The sequence below is a fragment of the Lepisma saccharinum genome, chromosome 22, assembly GCF_977018435.1.
Source record: "Lepisma saccharinum chromosome 22, izLepSacc3.1, whole genome shotgun sequence".
In the NCBI taxonomy this organism is placed as follows: domain Eukaryota; kingdom Metazoa; phylum Arthropoda; class Insecta; order Zygentoma; family Lepismatidae; genus Lepisma; species Lepisma saccharinum.
Window position 1 is genome coordinate 21926345 of NC_139250.1, and position 17469 is coordinate 21943813.

Genomic DNA, 17469 nt, shown 5'->3' on the forward strand with positions numbered 1-17469 from the left:
CAGGGAAAGTTTGGTCCTGGGTATGACCAAGTTTGTATGAGTATGAGTAAAATTTGTAAAAATAAAGTAACTGGCCATTCGCCATCCAAGAAGAATATGCAGTAACATGTAATTATATAAATTAACGTATGCTTAGAATTTAAATTAATAATTTTTAGAACTTTTGTAGTAAAAACAAAATGTGAAAAATATACTACTAGCAAGGGATATGAATTGCACGGCAGTTAAAGGCGAGAACTCAGCTTGCTTTTGTTAGTTAGTGCAAATTTTTCCCAACTGGCCTTCTGGTAGGGGTTATCAACAATAACAACTTTTCTTTGTTTAAAAAGATATAGACCTGGAAAATAATATAAATAGACCTGGACAAAGCTGGAATTTAAAAACAGACATTTAGTAGACACCCTGTGTGTGAAATCAGTATTGACTTGCCTTTAATATTTATTTACAGCTGGAGTATGTTCACTTCTTTGATAAATACAGGGTGATTATAAAGTCTAAATATTTTACTGATATCGTGACAAAATACATTTCTTTTGCATGTTATGTGAAGTAATGCTAACCGTAGAAGAAAAAACAGTGTTGTTTCTATTTGTCTGTGTGGAATGACACATGAACAGGTGCGGATGGACTTTGCCCAGAATTTAAGAAAATCAGGTCAAACCAGGCTGGGCATCAAGAACCTGGGTAAAAAATTTAAGCGAACTGGTACTGTTGTGGATGAAGGGCATCCTGGTAGAACAGTCATAACACCACAAATTGTGCAAAGCATACAGAATGCGATCACACGTAGATCCACCACATCTACCATGAGACAGCATACTTAATCCCATCAATGCCCAGCTGTGGCTCAGAGCATGGTGGATTGAGGAACACTACAAAACATCTTATTTTCTAATTGTACGAGTTACTCACTTATGATAAATATTAAAAAAATATATTTTTTGATAGAATTTCGAAACTACATTTCGGGGTCGGGGTTCAACTGCCCCCTTCTTCAGGCTCTTTTTCTTCTAGGCACAAATTTGGAGGAAGGATGGGTGAATTTTTTTAAAAAATGGGATAGAACAAAGAAAGAAGATCGTAAGATAGGATTCCATGTCACTCGGGAAGTGGTCCGTGCGGTTGAGGTAGAACGAGAGTTTGAGTTGGATTGGTGACGCAGGGTAGGGGAAGGTGGAACAGCATAGGAGGGGAAGTAACCATCATGGCTTCTCGCTCAGGAGTAGATCGGCAGAGCAAGCAGAACAACGGAATGTGTTTAGTCAATTTAATAGGATCCCATGCAAATGAGGTTTGACGGAGAATGGGGAACACCTTATAGCAAGATTTTTAACTGGGGGTTTTAATTGAATGGTGACCTGTTTTTAATAAGTGTTTTTCAACCAAACCTTTTAACCTAATCCTTTTAACACTCTTGACGCAGCATAAAATGATTTGTGCCTAGAGGAAAAAGAACCTGAGGAAGGGGGCAGTCAAACCCCGAAACGTAGTTTTGAAATTCTATACTCACTCACGTAAGTAAGTCTATTTTGTACAAATTTTGTATAGTTTATACAAGCATCTTTCTGTGCACCAACAGAATGGGGCACCACCCCCTTTTGCCATTGTCTGCCATCACCTAAATGAAATTTTCCATGGTAGATGGATTGGTCTGATTCGCAATGGGGAGTTGTATCCCCTCCCTCTCGACCTGCTCACCTTAGACATTTCATCTGGGGGTTATCGTGTCTAGGATATACATGACGAAGATCCACAGTGCTGGCCAGTTGAAACAATGCATTACGGCCACAGTTGCTGAGATTACACCAGCTATGTTGGAGAATGTGTTTCAACCTGTGGTGGATCACTGTCATCTGTGTCTAGTCTTCAGGGTGGTCACATTGATTTATACTGATTTTGTAACCTACTGTGATGTATGTTTCAGTACATATTGTATTTTTTGCACCTGTTCATGCAGAAATGTATAGTGTGTTTATAACCACCCTGTGGTACTTTTATGAAAAAAAGATTCATATCAGTTTTGGTTACCCACTGTCACCATTCACAGAAGCCTGTTGATCAGTTGAGGCACAAGACTTTTTGGTTGCAGGTGGGCCACTAGATGGTTTTCAAAGATGTATGCTGTTGATTGACATTTTTAAATATATGACCAATTTTGCCCCAGTTTTGCTTCTTGATATCAGGCTCTTTCACTAGATGTCACTTGTGTATATGTTGAAATTCTTTGTCGTCTTAGTTTGTACAGCAAGAAAGCAGACTCAATATACTCAACAAACAAAATTAAAAGAAACATAGCTAAAATGAGGCTTCATTTATCACCCCGAAGTAGTGAATAAATTTTCATGGTCATTTTAGACATGTATCAAAGAAACCTTTGAGTTTTTGTTTTTAGGTCCACTTTATGCACAGATAGGCCAATCAGGACTGGATCTACAGTTTAACGGAACTACTATGTGCCTCCACTGGGTATTGAACCCAGGAGCCCTTGATTACATGGTGACAATGTTACCACTATGGCATCAGGAAGGCATTGCCAAAGAAACCTCAAAACCAACTTCCATGTAAAGGACAAGAATTGAAGACAAATGGTTGTGGAGAAAATGAACACTGCAAGTGCAAATGATGTGGTATGCAATTGTAATCAGCATTACCTGACCCTCCTTCCCTCTCCCCATTGGTAGAACCACCCTGGACAGAAAACTTAAAAGAAACAGAACTCTCAAAACACATTAAGGCATTAGGACATATTATCAACATCAAGATTTAACACAGGGGTGACATGTGAACCTGATGTGTTGTAAGAGAAACATGTGAATTCCTACCCAACAATTCAAGCCTGATGAAAGATAGACCCACCAACTTTGGTAACTAATTTCAAAGACAATTACAAATTAGCAACATAATAATTTCATCATAAATACAAGTGACATCTACTGAAAGGACCTAACATCACGAAACACAACTATGGGCAAAATTGGTCATATACTTTGTCTTATTTGTCTATTATAAAATTATTATAATGTGAATTAGTAGCTTTCAGTGAATCACCGAAATCAGCAGGTGAATGTGTTAAGTTCTGCACAAAATCAACATGAAATTATTATATATTTGTGTGAAAATGTGAATTTCTACTGTGTTGTGCAATTAATTTAAATGTAAAATATTGTTTGCTTATGTTTCAGTCAATAAGATAAGATAAAATTAATTTCAGATAAATACCTCCAACACCACTGATCACAATATTTTGAGAAAGGCCTGGCAGAAAGCAGCTGATTTGACTGTTAGGTTTCTGGATGGGGACCAGTCTGTGGAGGTGACAAAAATTCTTGGTAAGTTTTTTTGGTAATTATGCGATATCGCCCGAACACCTCTCACTCGTTTATTTAGTTAATTTTAGTATTGATACTTACCTATTCTGCATTGCGGAAGATTCTTTAAGGTGAAGTTATGCCTCATTGCGGAAGATTCTTTAAGGTGAAGTTATGCCTTTTCCCATAAAATAGTGTCAACTTTTCATATTACGAGTCATTATTTGTCTTCCTTGTTCCGCTTGAGTAACAGACAATATGGCATGCACTCGTCATGGATCATCGTGTGTCGTGCTTGTGTTTTGTTGATTTGGAGTGGGTATGCAGTGTTTCAACCTTCACCGAAAAATACCTACTTTTGTGTTCTTTATGTCATCACAAACCATTGACGGATAGCCCCTAAAAAAAACATTCACAATAGCCCCACAAACCATTGACAGATAGCCCCAAAAATTATTCACGATAGCCCCACGAACCATTGATGGATAGCCCCAAAAACCATTCACGATAGCCCCGAAAACCATTCACGATAGCCCCAAAAACCATTCACGATAGCCCCACGAACCATTGACGGATAGCCCCACGAACCATTGACAGATAGGTCCAAAAACCATTGATGGATAGCTCCAAAAACCATTCACGATATCCCAAAAACCATTCACGATAGCCCCATGGACCATTTCCGGCAAGGTTAGGTTAGGTTAGGTAAGGAGAAAAAATTCTCGTAAAAAAGGCACGTTTGGAAACATTGGCGATGCTCGAGCCATCTGCAGGTACATAATGGAAAGAACGGCATAATGTTGTTGCTTTACAGAAAATGCAAGATCCTTCCATAAAAAGTGATTATTTCTTGTTCTGCAACATTCTATGGTGAAGTTTTCAGTTTCCACGAATTAAAATACCTTGAAGAACTTTGACAATGCTACAGAAACTGATTTCAGTAAGTAGTTTCTCCTGTAAATTTGAAGAAATCCGTTCGGGCGATATTGCATATTTACAGTTGTTTTTTTTTTAAAAAAAATGTTTTATACGAAGATTACAGTTATAAAATGTAACTTTACTAAGGTTTAGCTCATGGTACTATGAAGTAATACCAATTCTGATGTCAGCCCTTTCCTATAGCATAGTGCCTAATGATGCTGCCCTTTAATCAAGGGCTTCTGGGTTCAATTCAAAGTGAAGACACATTCTAACATTGGTTTGGATCCCACTTTAAACTGTGGGTCAGTCCTGGCTAGCCTGCCTGAGCATAAAATGGGCTTAAAAACAAATTGACCAATTCTGATATAGATACACTCAGTTATTTCTTTTGATATATGGGCATTATTTAAAATTATTCATAATAGTTTTAAAGGCTTGAATATTATTTTTGGAATGGAACAGATTAAATGGTCCTCTATCAGTATAGGCCAAATATTAATTCGTATTTGGGAAATGAGAGACATGGTGGTAAATAAATACAGCGAGCCTTAGTACCTATGTTTTCCACGAAGCTGCTTTTCGTACTTCTATTAATTTTGGTGGCCACTGCCACCATCCTCATACGGACTCCAGTTACCGATAATTTTTTCAATTCAATATATCCATAAAGTCTTATAATTTAGTGCAATATTCTGCCATTTTGTTACAACTGTTATGGATATAAACATGTTGTCTCCATTCCATAATTTTTTAACAAAGTATTCACCTATATATTATTTTGCATTGTAGTCATCCTGTAACACACATTTATTAAGGATGCCAATGACTCATTCAGATTCTTCAAGGACCATTTGTAATTTTACATCGCATCGGTAGAATATTGGTTATCGGTATCGATAAATTTTATATTGGTACTTTATCGGTAGAGGCACATATTTTTGGTAAATAAAAAAGCAAGATTTCGGTGCAAAAACAGTCAATTTCGGGTTCAAAAGCGGTAAATAAAATAAAATTTCGGTGTTACAGCGGTGAATAATCACATCAAAAGTGCTATATAAGATGACATTTTGGTTTTAAAATTGTGAATATAATCCTAAATTTGATTTAAAAACTGCACTTATTACACAAAATAAACTTATCCCTTCTAATAGCACATTTATGTAGTTATCAGAGTATTAAGTTTATTCCTCTGTAAAGGGGTCCATTTTTGCTTCTCAAATATTTACAGCAGAATTAATCAATTTTCCGTGAATTGCATAACTCACAGGATACTTCAGACTTCAGAAAGTGTCCTGTCGGTATATAAACGATAAATTTCGTGTTTAAGAGTCAATTTCGCATTTTGCAGTTCATTTCGCATTATTTCGTGACAAAATAGGGTAGAAAAATGCACCTCAGACCTTTCAGAAACATGAAAAATGAACATTACAGCATGTTATTTCATATTTCGTGTTTTCGTCAAAAACGAAATTTGCATGCCTCTATTTATCGGTATTGGCCAAAATTTCATATCGGTCCATCCATAATAAATATTAGATAGCAACACTTTATCATGCCCCTGTTGAGGTCTTGATCTGTAAAATAAAATATTTATTTTCAACATTATTTCGGTATTTAAAAAATTAAGACAATAATTTTAAACAAGTTTACATTTGCCATTTTGTCACAATATTCATAAAGGTTATTGCAGTGTGTACAGGTTATCTGGGATCCGAAATTATATCAGATGATATTTTTCTTACCTATCAAGACCTTAAACATGGAAATGTGATACCATTGTTTTTACATTTTGAACCAATGCCTTTTTAATACCTACTCTGTGATAATGTCTGCTCAGTTTCATTCATGAAAGGATTGTCTGGGGTAGAACTATAAGAACTACTTGTTTACTCAAAACACACCGTGCGCAGAATCTACAACAAGACATCATGTCAAAATTCACATTTTCCGTAAATTATTATACAGATTGTTTTGGATATTTGCAGCTCCAAGATTGCTAGATATAGAGGAATATGTTGCTGCAGCACAGTTGTACGTAGGAGTGGACATGATCAAGGAAGCCATAGACGCATTCATAGAAGCAGGAGAGTGGGGCAAAGCAAAGAAAGTAGCCAAAGAATTAGAACCAAGGTAAGGCTTTGGAAATTTAATGTTAAAATGGAATGCTTTCAAACTGCAGTTAATATAATTTAAATGAAATTCTGTACAATGTGTAGTTTATTTATTACAGCTGCACCCAGTGGTATGGGTATCAGAAGATATCAATAGGAATTCAATCACTGATATTAGCCGATACTTTTAGAGAGTCCAGAAATTTCACAGGTCCTCAAAAATGCTGCGTGACACATTTGCAGAGCCTAAAATCCTGGAAATTATGAAAATTACATAAGTTTCTTTATTATTGCAGTGCCATTGTGGTGAGAAATGGGTTTTGTAAATAACTTATTACTTCATGTAACTGAAATTAGAACAAAGCTCTGATAAATTGCTGTGGTGGTTTCCAATGGAAAACATATACAGCATTTACTCATGTATACTGTGCAGTTTTTCCAAAATTTTTGCCCCCAAAACTGTGGTGCATATTTTGCACAAAATACTTTGGACAGCGAGGATTAAAACAACGCATGTTTTCACTATGGCACTGCATATAACATGTGTATATCAACAGGCACAATACCAGGTTGAATTTCTTTAGTAATATTAAAAAAAGAAATAAAAAAACACTGTAAAAAGTGAAATGGCCATTTCCCATGATTTTTCATATTGTAACTGAAGTTGTTGCTACACCGAGAAAAGCAGCGCCATTCTGGCAGAATTTGAGCATGTATCTCCTGTCACATGGGATGCATATCAGCGGTATTTGTCAGGTGATAACTTCCTGAGCACTGCAGATCCATAACATATTTTTGATCTTGCTTTCTTCTACAGAATAAATAAGGTGGTTACAGAAGTGAAAGCATTGGGATGCTAAACACAGTAGAGGGAGAGACTCATTGAATAGGCATGATGTAATTCACTCTTTGATCGGCATAGCAACAGCTTTACGACCTACAACTAAGAATGAGCCTGAATTGTAGTATGCATTATATGCAAGATATAATTGCTTCGTGCTTTTCCCCATCAAAAACCAGGGTGCACATTATAAACATACACACATTGACATTATACACATATTATACATGTGTGAATATGGTATATTAAAATTTACAAAAATTCTCAACAACTTTGTATTGTTACAATTTTCAAATACATCAACATCATTATTAATGGGAATCTGTAAGACTATCAGTAATATCATTGGTATGGGTTCAGGTCTAGCTTATAAAGGGTGTCTCAGAAATATTTTCGTTTTTAAAACTAGTAAAGTAAATACTTAAATTTTTTGTAGATAAATTTATTACCAAAAGAAAGCTTAAACATTAAATTTTTATTTGTGGAAAAGAGTATTGGACAAATGGTGATCGTTAATGTTTTCACATTCAATCATTCTAGAAATAAAGTTTTTGATCACTCGCCGAAGCATTGCACGAGGAATAGCATTGATTTCATCTGTAATGCTTTGCTTCAATTCTCTCACATTTTGTGGCATTGGGGTGTATACCTTACTCTTAATGTAACCCTATAAGAAAGAATCTGCTGGTGTCAAATCGGGACTTCTTGGTGGCCATTTAATGTTATTGTAACCATTGAAGTGATCTCTCATTGTTCTACAGAACTCTGATTGATTGGCCAGATCTTGTGGTTTTAATTCTTGTGTAATAACAATTTTGTATGGGTGGAAATGTGTATCCTTGTGAATAATGCGATGAACTATCGACTTATGCACATTTAAAGAAGCTGCATGCAGTCTTAACAATTGGCAAGGATCCTCACTAACAGACTGGCGCACACGGGCAACGTTTCTGTTCGATCTTGATCACCTTGGCAGTTTACTCGTCATAGTGCTTCCAGTGTTTTCAAACTTTCTCACCCAATATTTAATTAAATTTGCACTTGGGACGTCTCTCATTCCTGCCAGGTAATAATGATGCTGGTACAAACGAAGCACAACAACATAAAATCATTATTTTTATAAAATGCACGAACACAAAAAGCACGTTGCTGCCCCATAAAATGCTCCATGGCAAATTAAATATTAACAAGGTTGCGTTCTATCTCATTTCTCCGTAATGTGCAAATTGCCCCAGAGGGCAGATTCAAAAATGAAAATATTTCTGAGACATTATTAGGGATTGACTAATAGGAAATTTTAACTGTCACTGATACTAAATTTACTCATACAAATAACCATTATTCAACTGTGTCTTCAAAAACGAAGGGTAATACATTAATTCTTAATACACATAAAAGCAATAACTCAGGTTATGTACAGAAATATCAGATTAATAAAATTATCAATAGTTTAACAAAAACATTTGCCTTTGTTGGGCTATACTGTTACATGAAATTTGTAACAATTCCAAGTAGTTCAGAATAATTCTTTATAAATTTTCCAGTGGAACTACATCAGCAATCTACCAGATTTTCTGCTTTAAAATATTTGTAATCACACATGAAATATTTTCTTGTAGTTTACGGTTATTACAAGCATAAGAAACCAGTTTTTCATTGTGACGTTTCAGGAGAACACACGCTCCCTTCATCAGACATTTCATCAAAAAACAAGTCGCAAGAAAACTAAAGGAAAAGAGAAATACAGACAAAGATGAAAAATCTGTTGGAAAGAAATTTGTGTGCATTCCATTCCACAAGGTATTCTCACATAAAATTGCAAAATTTTTTAGAAGATTTAATTTCAAAATTGTTTTTAGATGACCAAGAAGTTTGGAATGTACATTTAATGAATTCAAAATGTGAAACTCTCTACCAGATGTGGAAACCACAGGAATATATAATATAAGTTGTTCATGTTCAAAGGATTATGTGGGACAAACAGCAAGGAAAATGGCAATAAGATGGCACGAACATGATTTGGACATTATAAATCTAAACCCAAGAACAGGTTTGTCAGCTCACATCATCGAAGAGAAGCATTTGATTAAAAAGAGAAGGGTTTTAAAAAGATTGACGGGAAACATAGAGTTGAATGTCTGGGAAGCTTCGTTCATTGCAGAAGAACACTGGAATAAATTAAATAATGAAAATGGTAACATAGATCCAGTATGGAATTTTCCTTTTCACAAATTGAGTAAGCCATCATCTTTAAAATTTAATGTAACAGAAAACATCAAGAAACTTTGTGAAAACAATGATGAATTTGAATTACCTAATGATATTTGGGTTTCATAATTTTAAATAAAAAATAATGTTATCAAAATTTTTTATCTGAAATAAAAATAAAACAGACTGCTTCTTTTCACAGTTAGGTTGCTATATTACAACAATATAACATTGACAACATCCATTATTTAATGGTTTCTTTTGTTTAAAAAATTGCTAACCATTGTTATAACTGTATCTTTAGTCAAAATGAAAATAAAATGTCTGTGTTGTCCTGAAACGTCACAACAAAAAACTGTTTTCTTATGCTAGTAATAACCGTAAACTACAAGAAAATAATTCTACAATGCAAGCAATGCGTACATACAAGAAAAACACATGAAATAACCATCTAATCACAAAATCAATTTCTTCCCACTTTCAGGATGTTTAAACTCCTGTTTAAAGTGTCACGCTTGATTTTTGCAGACTCCCTGGAACACATGGACTCAGTATTAAATTAATATGGTATCGGCATGAGTTCACCATTATACCGCGTGTGTCAGAAGTAATTGAAGGGGGTGAAAATTTTATTGGAAGTAAACTATAGAACTTACGTTAACGAAACCAGTCCAGAATGAATGAAGAACACAAATATTTTGTGTATGTATGTTTTGTTAAGCTGAGAGTCCACATTTCTACTGCTAGGCGACACTCAATCACAGTGTTTTGGTCTCCAAAATCACGGGACCTTACATCATGTGACTTTGTTTTTGTGGTGTTTCATCAAAGACAGGTTATTCGTTCCACCGATGGCACATGATATTGCAGATCTAAGGGAGCGTATTATCGCAGCAATAGACACTATCGACAGGCCCATGTTGATGCGAGTGTGGCAAGAACTAGATTTTCATGTAGATGTGTGCTGTGTCACCCATTGTGCACACATTTGTAGGTGTAAAAAAAACAACTATGTTCCTCGTTCGTTCTGGACTGGTTTCATTAACTTCAGTTCAATACTTTACTTGCAATACATTTTTGTAATCCCTCAATTATTTCTGAAACACCTGGTGTATTATTACCTAATAAGCTGCTTTTAATTTCATATTTAACATAATTAAATTTGTTAATACTGATCCTAAGTACTTTTGAATTTGGAGACTACTGGAGTTTTCACCATCCAGCGCAGCGATCAACAGTACTCTCGACATTGTTTCACCGAGCCATCACCATCAGCGACACAGAGCACCTTCAAGAGGAAGCAAGACACCTGCACACAGCCTTCAGACGGAATGGATACAGTGAAGGCATTATCAACAAGACTCACAAGAACAACCAACAAACAAACCTGGATCCACCAGATGACCAAGAAGACCCCATACACCTTTCTGCAGTCATCAGCTGCATTCTTTCAAAACACAACATCAAGACGATCCACAAACCGCCATCGAAAGTCAGAAGCCGACTTCGAAACCCCAAAGACGACCTAGGACAGAAAACACTGGGGGTTTGCCGTATCGCCTGTGCCTGCGGTAAAGCGTACATTGGACAAACGGGGAGGACAATCGAACAACGCTGCAAAGAACACGCCAGCTACATAAAGAATTTTCATCCGGAAAAATCAGGGTTAGCAGAACATTCAATCCAGGAGGGTCATAGAATTGACTTCACAACCACCGAGAACATCAATAAATCATCAAATTACTGGGACCGTCTCATCAAAGAAGCAATAGCCATACACGGGGAAAAGGACAACCTCAACAGGGACACTGGACTCGAACTGGACCCAGCCTGGTTAGCGATAGTGACTGGGAGCGCAGACGTCGGAGAAATGCCACCTGATTGGCCAGCCACCTACACCGGACCCCTACCACACCAAGTACATATAACGTCATCCTGACTTATCTCTGCACTTCATTCCCTGAAGATGAGAGTGACGTTAGCTCTCAAAAGCTCGGAAGCCTTTCCGGAAATTACCTGACTGATTGCACGAGGAAATCGCTTTAATATTCGCCACCAGGAAAGCTTCAAGTTGTTATGAATCATTAATTTTCTTTTGGTAAAAATTTCATATAGGGATCTTTCCCTAATTTGTATTTAGTATGAGGTGAATTCACTTACCAATTCATGTTTTTCACTGCATTACAGTTTTGAACCATATGTCGACAATGCTTACAAAGAATCATTACGCAAGCAAGGCCGTGTCGATCAACTAGCAGACGTCGATATCATTGGAGCCCTGGATATGTTTGTCGAACAGGGGCAGTGGTCCAAGTGCCTCGACACTGCTCAACAGCATGGTCCCCAGGTGTTGCATAAGTATGTTGCACTTTATGCAAGCCAGTTGATTAAGGTTAGTGAAAGTATGTTTTATATGAATGCTATGTGGTAACGATTCAGAGAGAGTAATGGATGTAATCATATGATTATTCGGAATCTACATTATGTTTTGCCACACACAGGAAATGCAAGGAAGAATAGATTCAGTACTAAGTTATCTTTCATCGGCATTTTAAATGCTTGGATTTCATTTCTACACCAGAGAAGTTCATTAATTCCATATATTTAAAATTGTGCTGAGATTTAGTAGCATTCCTGAAACATTCAATAGAACACAAGACAAAATAATAGGAATACAAGGTCTGACAATTAAGTTCGCAAACTTATCCTAGAAAATATGCCTTATTGCTGAATAACGTGTGGTCACCTACAAAGTACAGCCCATCGTAAGCTATACACCGATGCCAGCGCCTACTCCACCCTTCGAAGCAATTTTGGAACTCTGTTTCTGGAATGGCCTTAAGAGCTGCCGTCGCATTAGCCTCAATGTCATCAAAATGTCTTCCTTTCAAAACTTGTTGGATCTTTGGGTAAGGAAAGAAGGCATTAATGGGGGCAAGGTCAGGTGAGTATGGTGGGTGGTCTATGAAAGTTATTTGTTATTTGTTGTTTTTAGTTTTGTCTACCCCTGAGTATACAAGGTCTGACAATTAAGTTTGCAAACTCGCCACCATTTAGTGCTGAAGGCAGCACTATACAAACAGCTCTGTAAGATTTTGTAACCTTGATAGTTCAGTGTTCGCGTGGCGGATTTCTGCTGAGTGGCATGCATTGTTCCCCTGTGGAGCATGGTGCCGATCACATCACCTCCAAATATGATCGAGATTGCGCATATGCAGGACCCTACCTCCATATCTCCAGTGCAATGAGCACAGGTTAACTTTACTCTAAAAAATCATGATATATGTATATATATGAATTTTCATATTCATTAAAACAGTGGAAGAATTTTTCTCACAATTACAGGCTATTTATAGAAATGCTGAATTTGTGAAATCATTGGAAATTTTATGATAAATCGACACACTGATGTGCATGTATTGGCTGATACTGATTGAGTTGTTTAAGTCCACTTTATGCACATTAAGGCTAATCGGGACTGGACCTACAGTTTAAAGTGAGATCTGAACCACTATGTGCCACCGGGTATTGAACCCGGGACCCCTTGATTACAAGGCAACGATGCTACCACTGCATCAGGGAGGCCATGATACTGATTGAGTGCCATTTAATCTGTCCTGTGACAAACAATTATTTTAGATCAGAATATAAAAAAAAAAACTGCTGAAATATTATAAAATTAATTTTGAAGGAAATATAACCATGTAAGTTGGTTGTACTACTTGTTATCATTCATGATATTGTAAAAATTTACTGGAAAAAAATTGAGGTAGGTCCAGGAAGCAAAGAACTATGCAAAGGGGATAGAGAAGAAGCCATTGTGTTGTATTTCACATCATGGAGTGAGCTTACACATCTTGTGTAAGCTGATCTTTATTCTTCTGTGTTTGTTTGGTGCAGAATATATTAGACTTTTGTGCATCTATAGGCTGTTATTTCTTGTGACTAGTATGTTCCATCTCACTCTTCCCGAGGTGTCATTCCAGTAGCTTTATTTGAACATTGCATTTGTACACCCCATAATCTGGTCACAAAATTACATATATCTAATTGAGATGCAGTCTCAGATACATAAAATATGACAGTATTTGTAATTTTTGTTTTGTGATGTTTCTTTTTTGTGCAATAGGAGGGTCATCCGCTGGAAGCCTTGCGTTTATACACAAAATATGGTGCACCAACGTATTCTCAGAACTACAACATCTACAAACGCATTGTTATGGATGTGTTTAACATGAAGGGGCTGTCCAATGCTGATGCTTACAAAAGTTGGGCACAGTTAAGAAACATGCTGTTTGATTTGGTAAGTTGGTATCACACTGTGCTATAATAAGACAATAGCAATTCATATTTTCTTACATTTGTGGACATTTGTTTTTATCTATATTCCTGACACAGCATAATTAAAATTAATTTCTTTGTGTAAATTAATAATAATTTCATATTGCTTGTAAATAAATATCTCATTGCTCAATGATTTAGGTTACCCAGACACCATTCATAATCAAAGAAGTGGAATAGTTGTAATTTTAAAATATGTTATTAGAATGTATTAGAATGCTAGAGTAAAGGTAAAGTAAAGTGTTCCCCTGTGCATAGCACCACGCCATGAAGGCGTATAGGGGGTGTAGGGGTAACGCCCCACACTTTCTTGATCCGGTCGTGAGTGGGGGTGATGTGATCAGTATCACGCCCCTGACCGCCTTTACCCCCCAGGGTTTCCCCCAGGTACCCATGTTATTCGACGCTGGGTGGGCGCCGGGGCCGCTTTCACCGTTAGAAAAGTTCCCGGATTTGAACCGGCCGGGGATCGAACCCGGGACCTTGAGCATGGTAGTCAGACGCGTTACCGACTGAGCCACCGCGGCCTCTATTAGAATGCTAGAGGCTAGACAAAAATATATATACATTTTATGTTGTTGGGTAAATGCTCAATCGATAGAACATCTCCCCGAGATATGATCGTCACCATTTCAAGGTCAGCACGGAGTCATATAGATCGCTCATGGGCACAAATGTTCAATGTGACGCACTCTGGCAAGTCTAGCAGTGTACGCCTGGCAGTCAACATGTGGACTGGATCTGGAACTTTTGTCCTGTACACCATGTCCTTGATAAACCCACATGCAAAGAAGTCCAGCGGCTTCAGATCTGGAGATCGAGAGGGCCAGGCAGAGGAACCTCCTCTTCCGATCTAACGCCCAGGAAAAGTGGGATGGTCCACATTCCATTCTCTTCTTGCACGTTGCTGAACACATGTTACCGATTTGAACTCTGCTAACCATAGCACACACTGCACGTTTCGTTGTGGCGTCCACATGTTGACTGTTAGGCGTACGTTGCTAGACTTGCCAGAGTGCGTCACATTGAACATTTGTGCCCATGAGCGATCTATACGACTCGGTGCTGACCTTGAAATGGTGAAGATCAAATCTCGGGGAGATTTTCTATTTATTGAGCATTTACCCAAGAACATAAAATGTATAGTTCTTTATTTATAAGCATATATTTTTGTATACCTCTAGCCCAGACACCCTGTATTGTAGAAATTTTGGCTGATAATGATCAAGTACCGATATAAAATTGCAAATGGTTCTTGAACCTAAATGGTTCATTGACCTCCTTAATAAATGTGACTGCAATGCAAAAGAAGTAGCATATTTATACACTAAATTTTTTTAAAAAGTAGGGCATGGAGATTATCCATAAAAATTAACAAAATGGCAGAATTTTGCATTAAATGATGATACTTATGGATATATGGGATGGGAAAAATAATCTGTAATTTTGCCAGTAAACCAATATGCCTATGTTGGCTTATAGAGTAAATTATAACTGAGCCAATACTGATGCTGAAGTATCAGTATTGCTATCTGATAGTATTGATTCAAATTCAATCACCGGCCAATAGTTTTCCGTAGCCTTGGAATTTCACAGGTTCCACAAAAATGCCATGCCACACTTTCATGGAGTCTAAATATCCTAAAAATTATGCATAATTTTCTTGTTGTTTTGCTAATCACATTGTGAGGATATAAGAACTTTTCCTTTTTTCTTAGTGCGTATTAAATATCTTGCTTTCTTCTTATTGTAGACAGAAAACATGAAAAAATCTTCAGATGCGGGGAGTTCCATCCATGACGAGTTTGACCTTCTTCTATTAATTTGCCATTATTACGCTACACGCTGTGCATGCAAGGGGACAAAATCTCTGGAGAAAATAGCTGCAAAGATATCAGTCTCTCTCCTAAGGCATACGGATATCATTCCAGCAGACAAGGGGTTTTACGATGCAGGAATTGATACCAGGGTAAGTGTGTTTCTCAAGAAATGAAAGTGTTTCCTTGTGTAGATTCAAAAATAATTACAATGTAAAAATAGATTGTGCATTGTTTTCAGAAGCAGTGAAATGTTCTCTTAAGTGTGAGTGCATGACAACTATGGAAGTAAAGTAACAAAAAATAAAATAAAATAGTTCTTCCTTTGTACCAAGCTGTAGCAGCTTGTGTGTGTGGATATAGGGCTTCACACATTCTAGATTTTGTCCATAGTGGGGTATGATTCACATTATGCTCTAGGATATCTATTGATGACAGGCTGTGTTCTTGAACCCCAGAACTGCATCTACAATAGGGATAAGAAAGATTACTCTATACCCTATTGGTACTAGCCATTATAGACATTTTGGTGTATTGGTGACATTATTAATATTTTACTGAATTGTTATATCTATTGTGGAATGACTCAAGGGAGAATCTGTAAAAAGCTAAAATCTCTCCAGAAATCGGTATTCGACCAAGCCACAAAAACACCACACATTAACATTCCAGCAATAGCGGAAGCACATGATGTCAGGAGGCACTACATTCTACTGCACTACCGGGTTCAAACCTGTCATCAGCTGGCAAATTTGGAAGAGCTGAGCATGCAGCTAGGAAGTATTTGCTAGCAGCTTAAATGAAGGTATCAACGACAATCAGGGGTCATTCATTCACTCATTATTCTTGGTTCGTGAGCCATCGCTCGTCAGCAATTACCAATTCTCTGAAACTTCAAGTAAACAAGTAAGTAAACAATGTAAACAAAATATATTTTATAAGTGGCCTTGAGTACATATCTATTGCCCACAATTTTGCAGATTAAAGAAATACAATACAAATCAAATACAAAATCAATTTAAATTCAGAACTGTTTTACTCCATATGTCCACTTGTTATTTTTGTTTCAAAGTGTTTTTTTATTTTCCTAATTTGTTTTATTGCATCTTCAGGAAGTTGGTTGGGAGAGCATGGCATTTGTGTTCCTAAACCGATACCTTGATATTTGTGAAGCGATTGAAGAGGGGAATTTGGAACTTCTGGATAACACTGATTTTGCTGGCACTGATATTCCGTTTGAAGTTCCTTTGCCTTCAACGCCCTATCTAGATCCAAGCGAGCACGAGGAAGTCAAAGAATGGGTGCTAACGGTTTCAATGGACCAAAAAGTAGAACAGGTCAGTTCAGTAGATGCAAATTATATGTACAATAAGTATTATCGTAGGCTATTCAGAAATCAACCATTTTGCTGGCACGTGTGCATGGGTTACTGCATGTGCAGAAGTAATCGGTCACGTGTTGGTTCACATCACCCCAAGTGGTCTGTTACTGCATTCAGTGCTTAAGTGTGCAGCGAGCGGAGAACGATGGCTGGTGTAATCACTGCTCCCGCCAAAGGTGAGGTTCGTAGTGTGATCTGCTTTCTTCAGCCTGAAGGACACACAGCAGGTAAATTCCATCTCAGAATGAGTGCCATGTTCAAGGAGAAGTTCATGAGTGAAGGTTGTGTGAGGGAATGGTGCCGGAAGTTTCGAGAGGGAGAACCCGATGTGCACAATGAAGGTGGCCAGGGAAGACTGTCTATCATGACGGATGGCATTGTGCAACGTGTGGACAGTGATTCGTGAGCACCGCCGCTTCACGATATCGGACTTGTCTTCTGAGTTTCTGGAAGTCAGGCGAACAACACTTTACGAGATTGTGACTGTAAAGCTGGGTTGTCAAAGAAAGAAGTCGAAACTGGATGCATACGAACTCGCCAA

The 17469-nt window shown here is 37.3% G+C and overlaps 1 protein-coding gene across 3 annotated transcripts in view; it reads left to right on the forward strand.

Annotated features, from left to right (window-relative positions):
* Positions 1–17469, forward strand: part of Oseg2 (intraflagellar transport protein Oseg2) — a 151905-nt gene that overhangs the window by 126468 nt on the left and 7968 nt on the right. For all 3 annotated transcript variants that reach the window (XM_083143793.1, XM_083143795.1, XM_083143794.1), the window contains exons 25-30: positions 3212–3329; positions 6215–6359; positions 11577–11781; positions 13519–13692; positions 15484–15699; positions 16660–16884. In XM_083143793.1, coding sequence (XP_082999919.1) covers positions 3212–3329; positions 6215–6359; positions 11577–11781; positions 13519–13692; positions 15484–15699; positions 16660–16884 — 1083 coding nt within the window. The remainder of the gene's footprint in view (positions 1–3211; positions 3330–6214; positions 6360–11576; positions 11782–13518; positions 13693–15483; positions 15700–16659; positions 16885–17469) is intronic.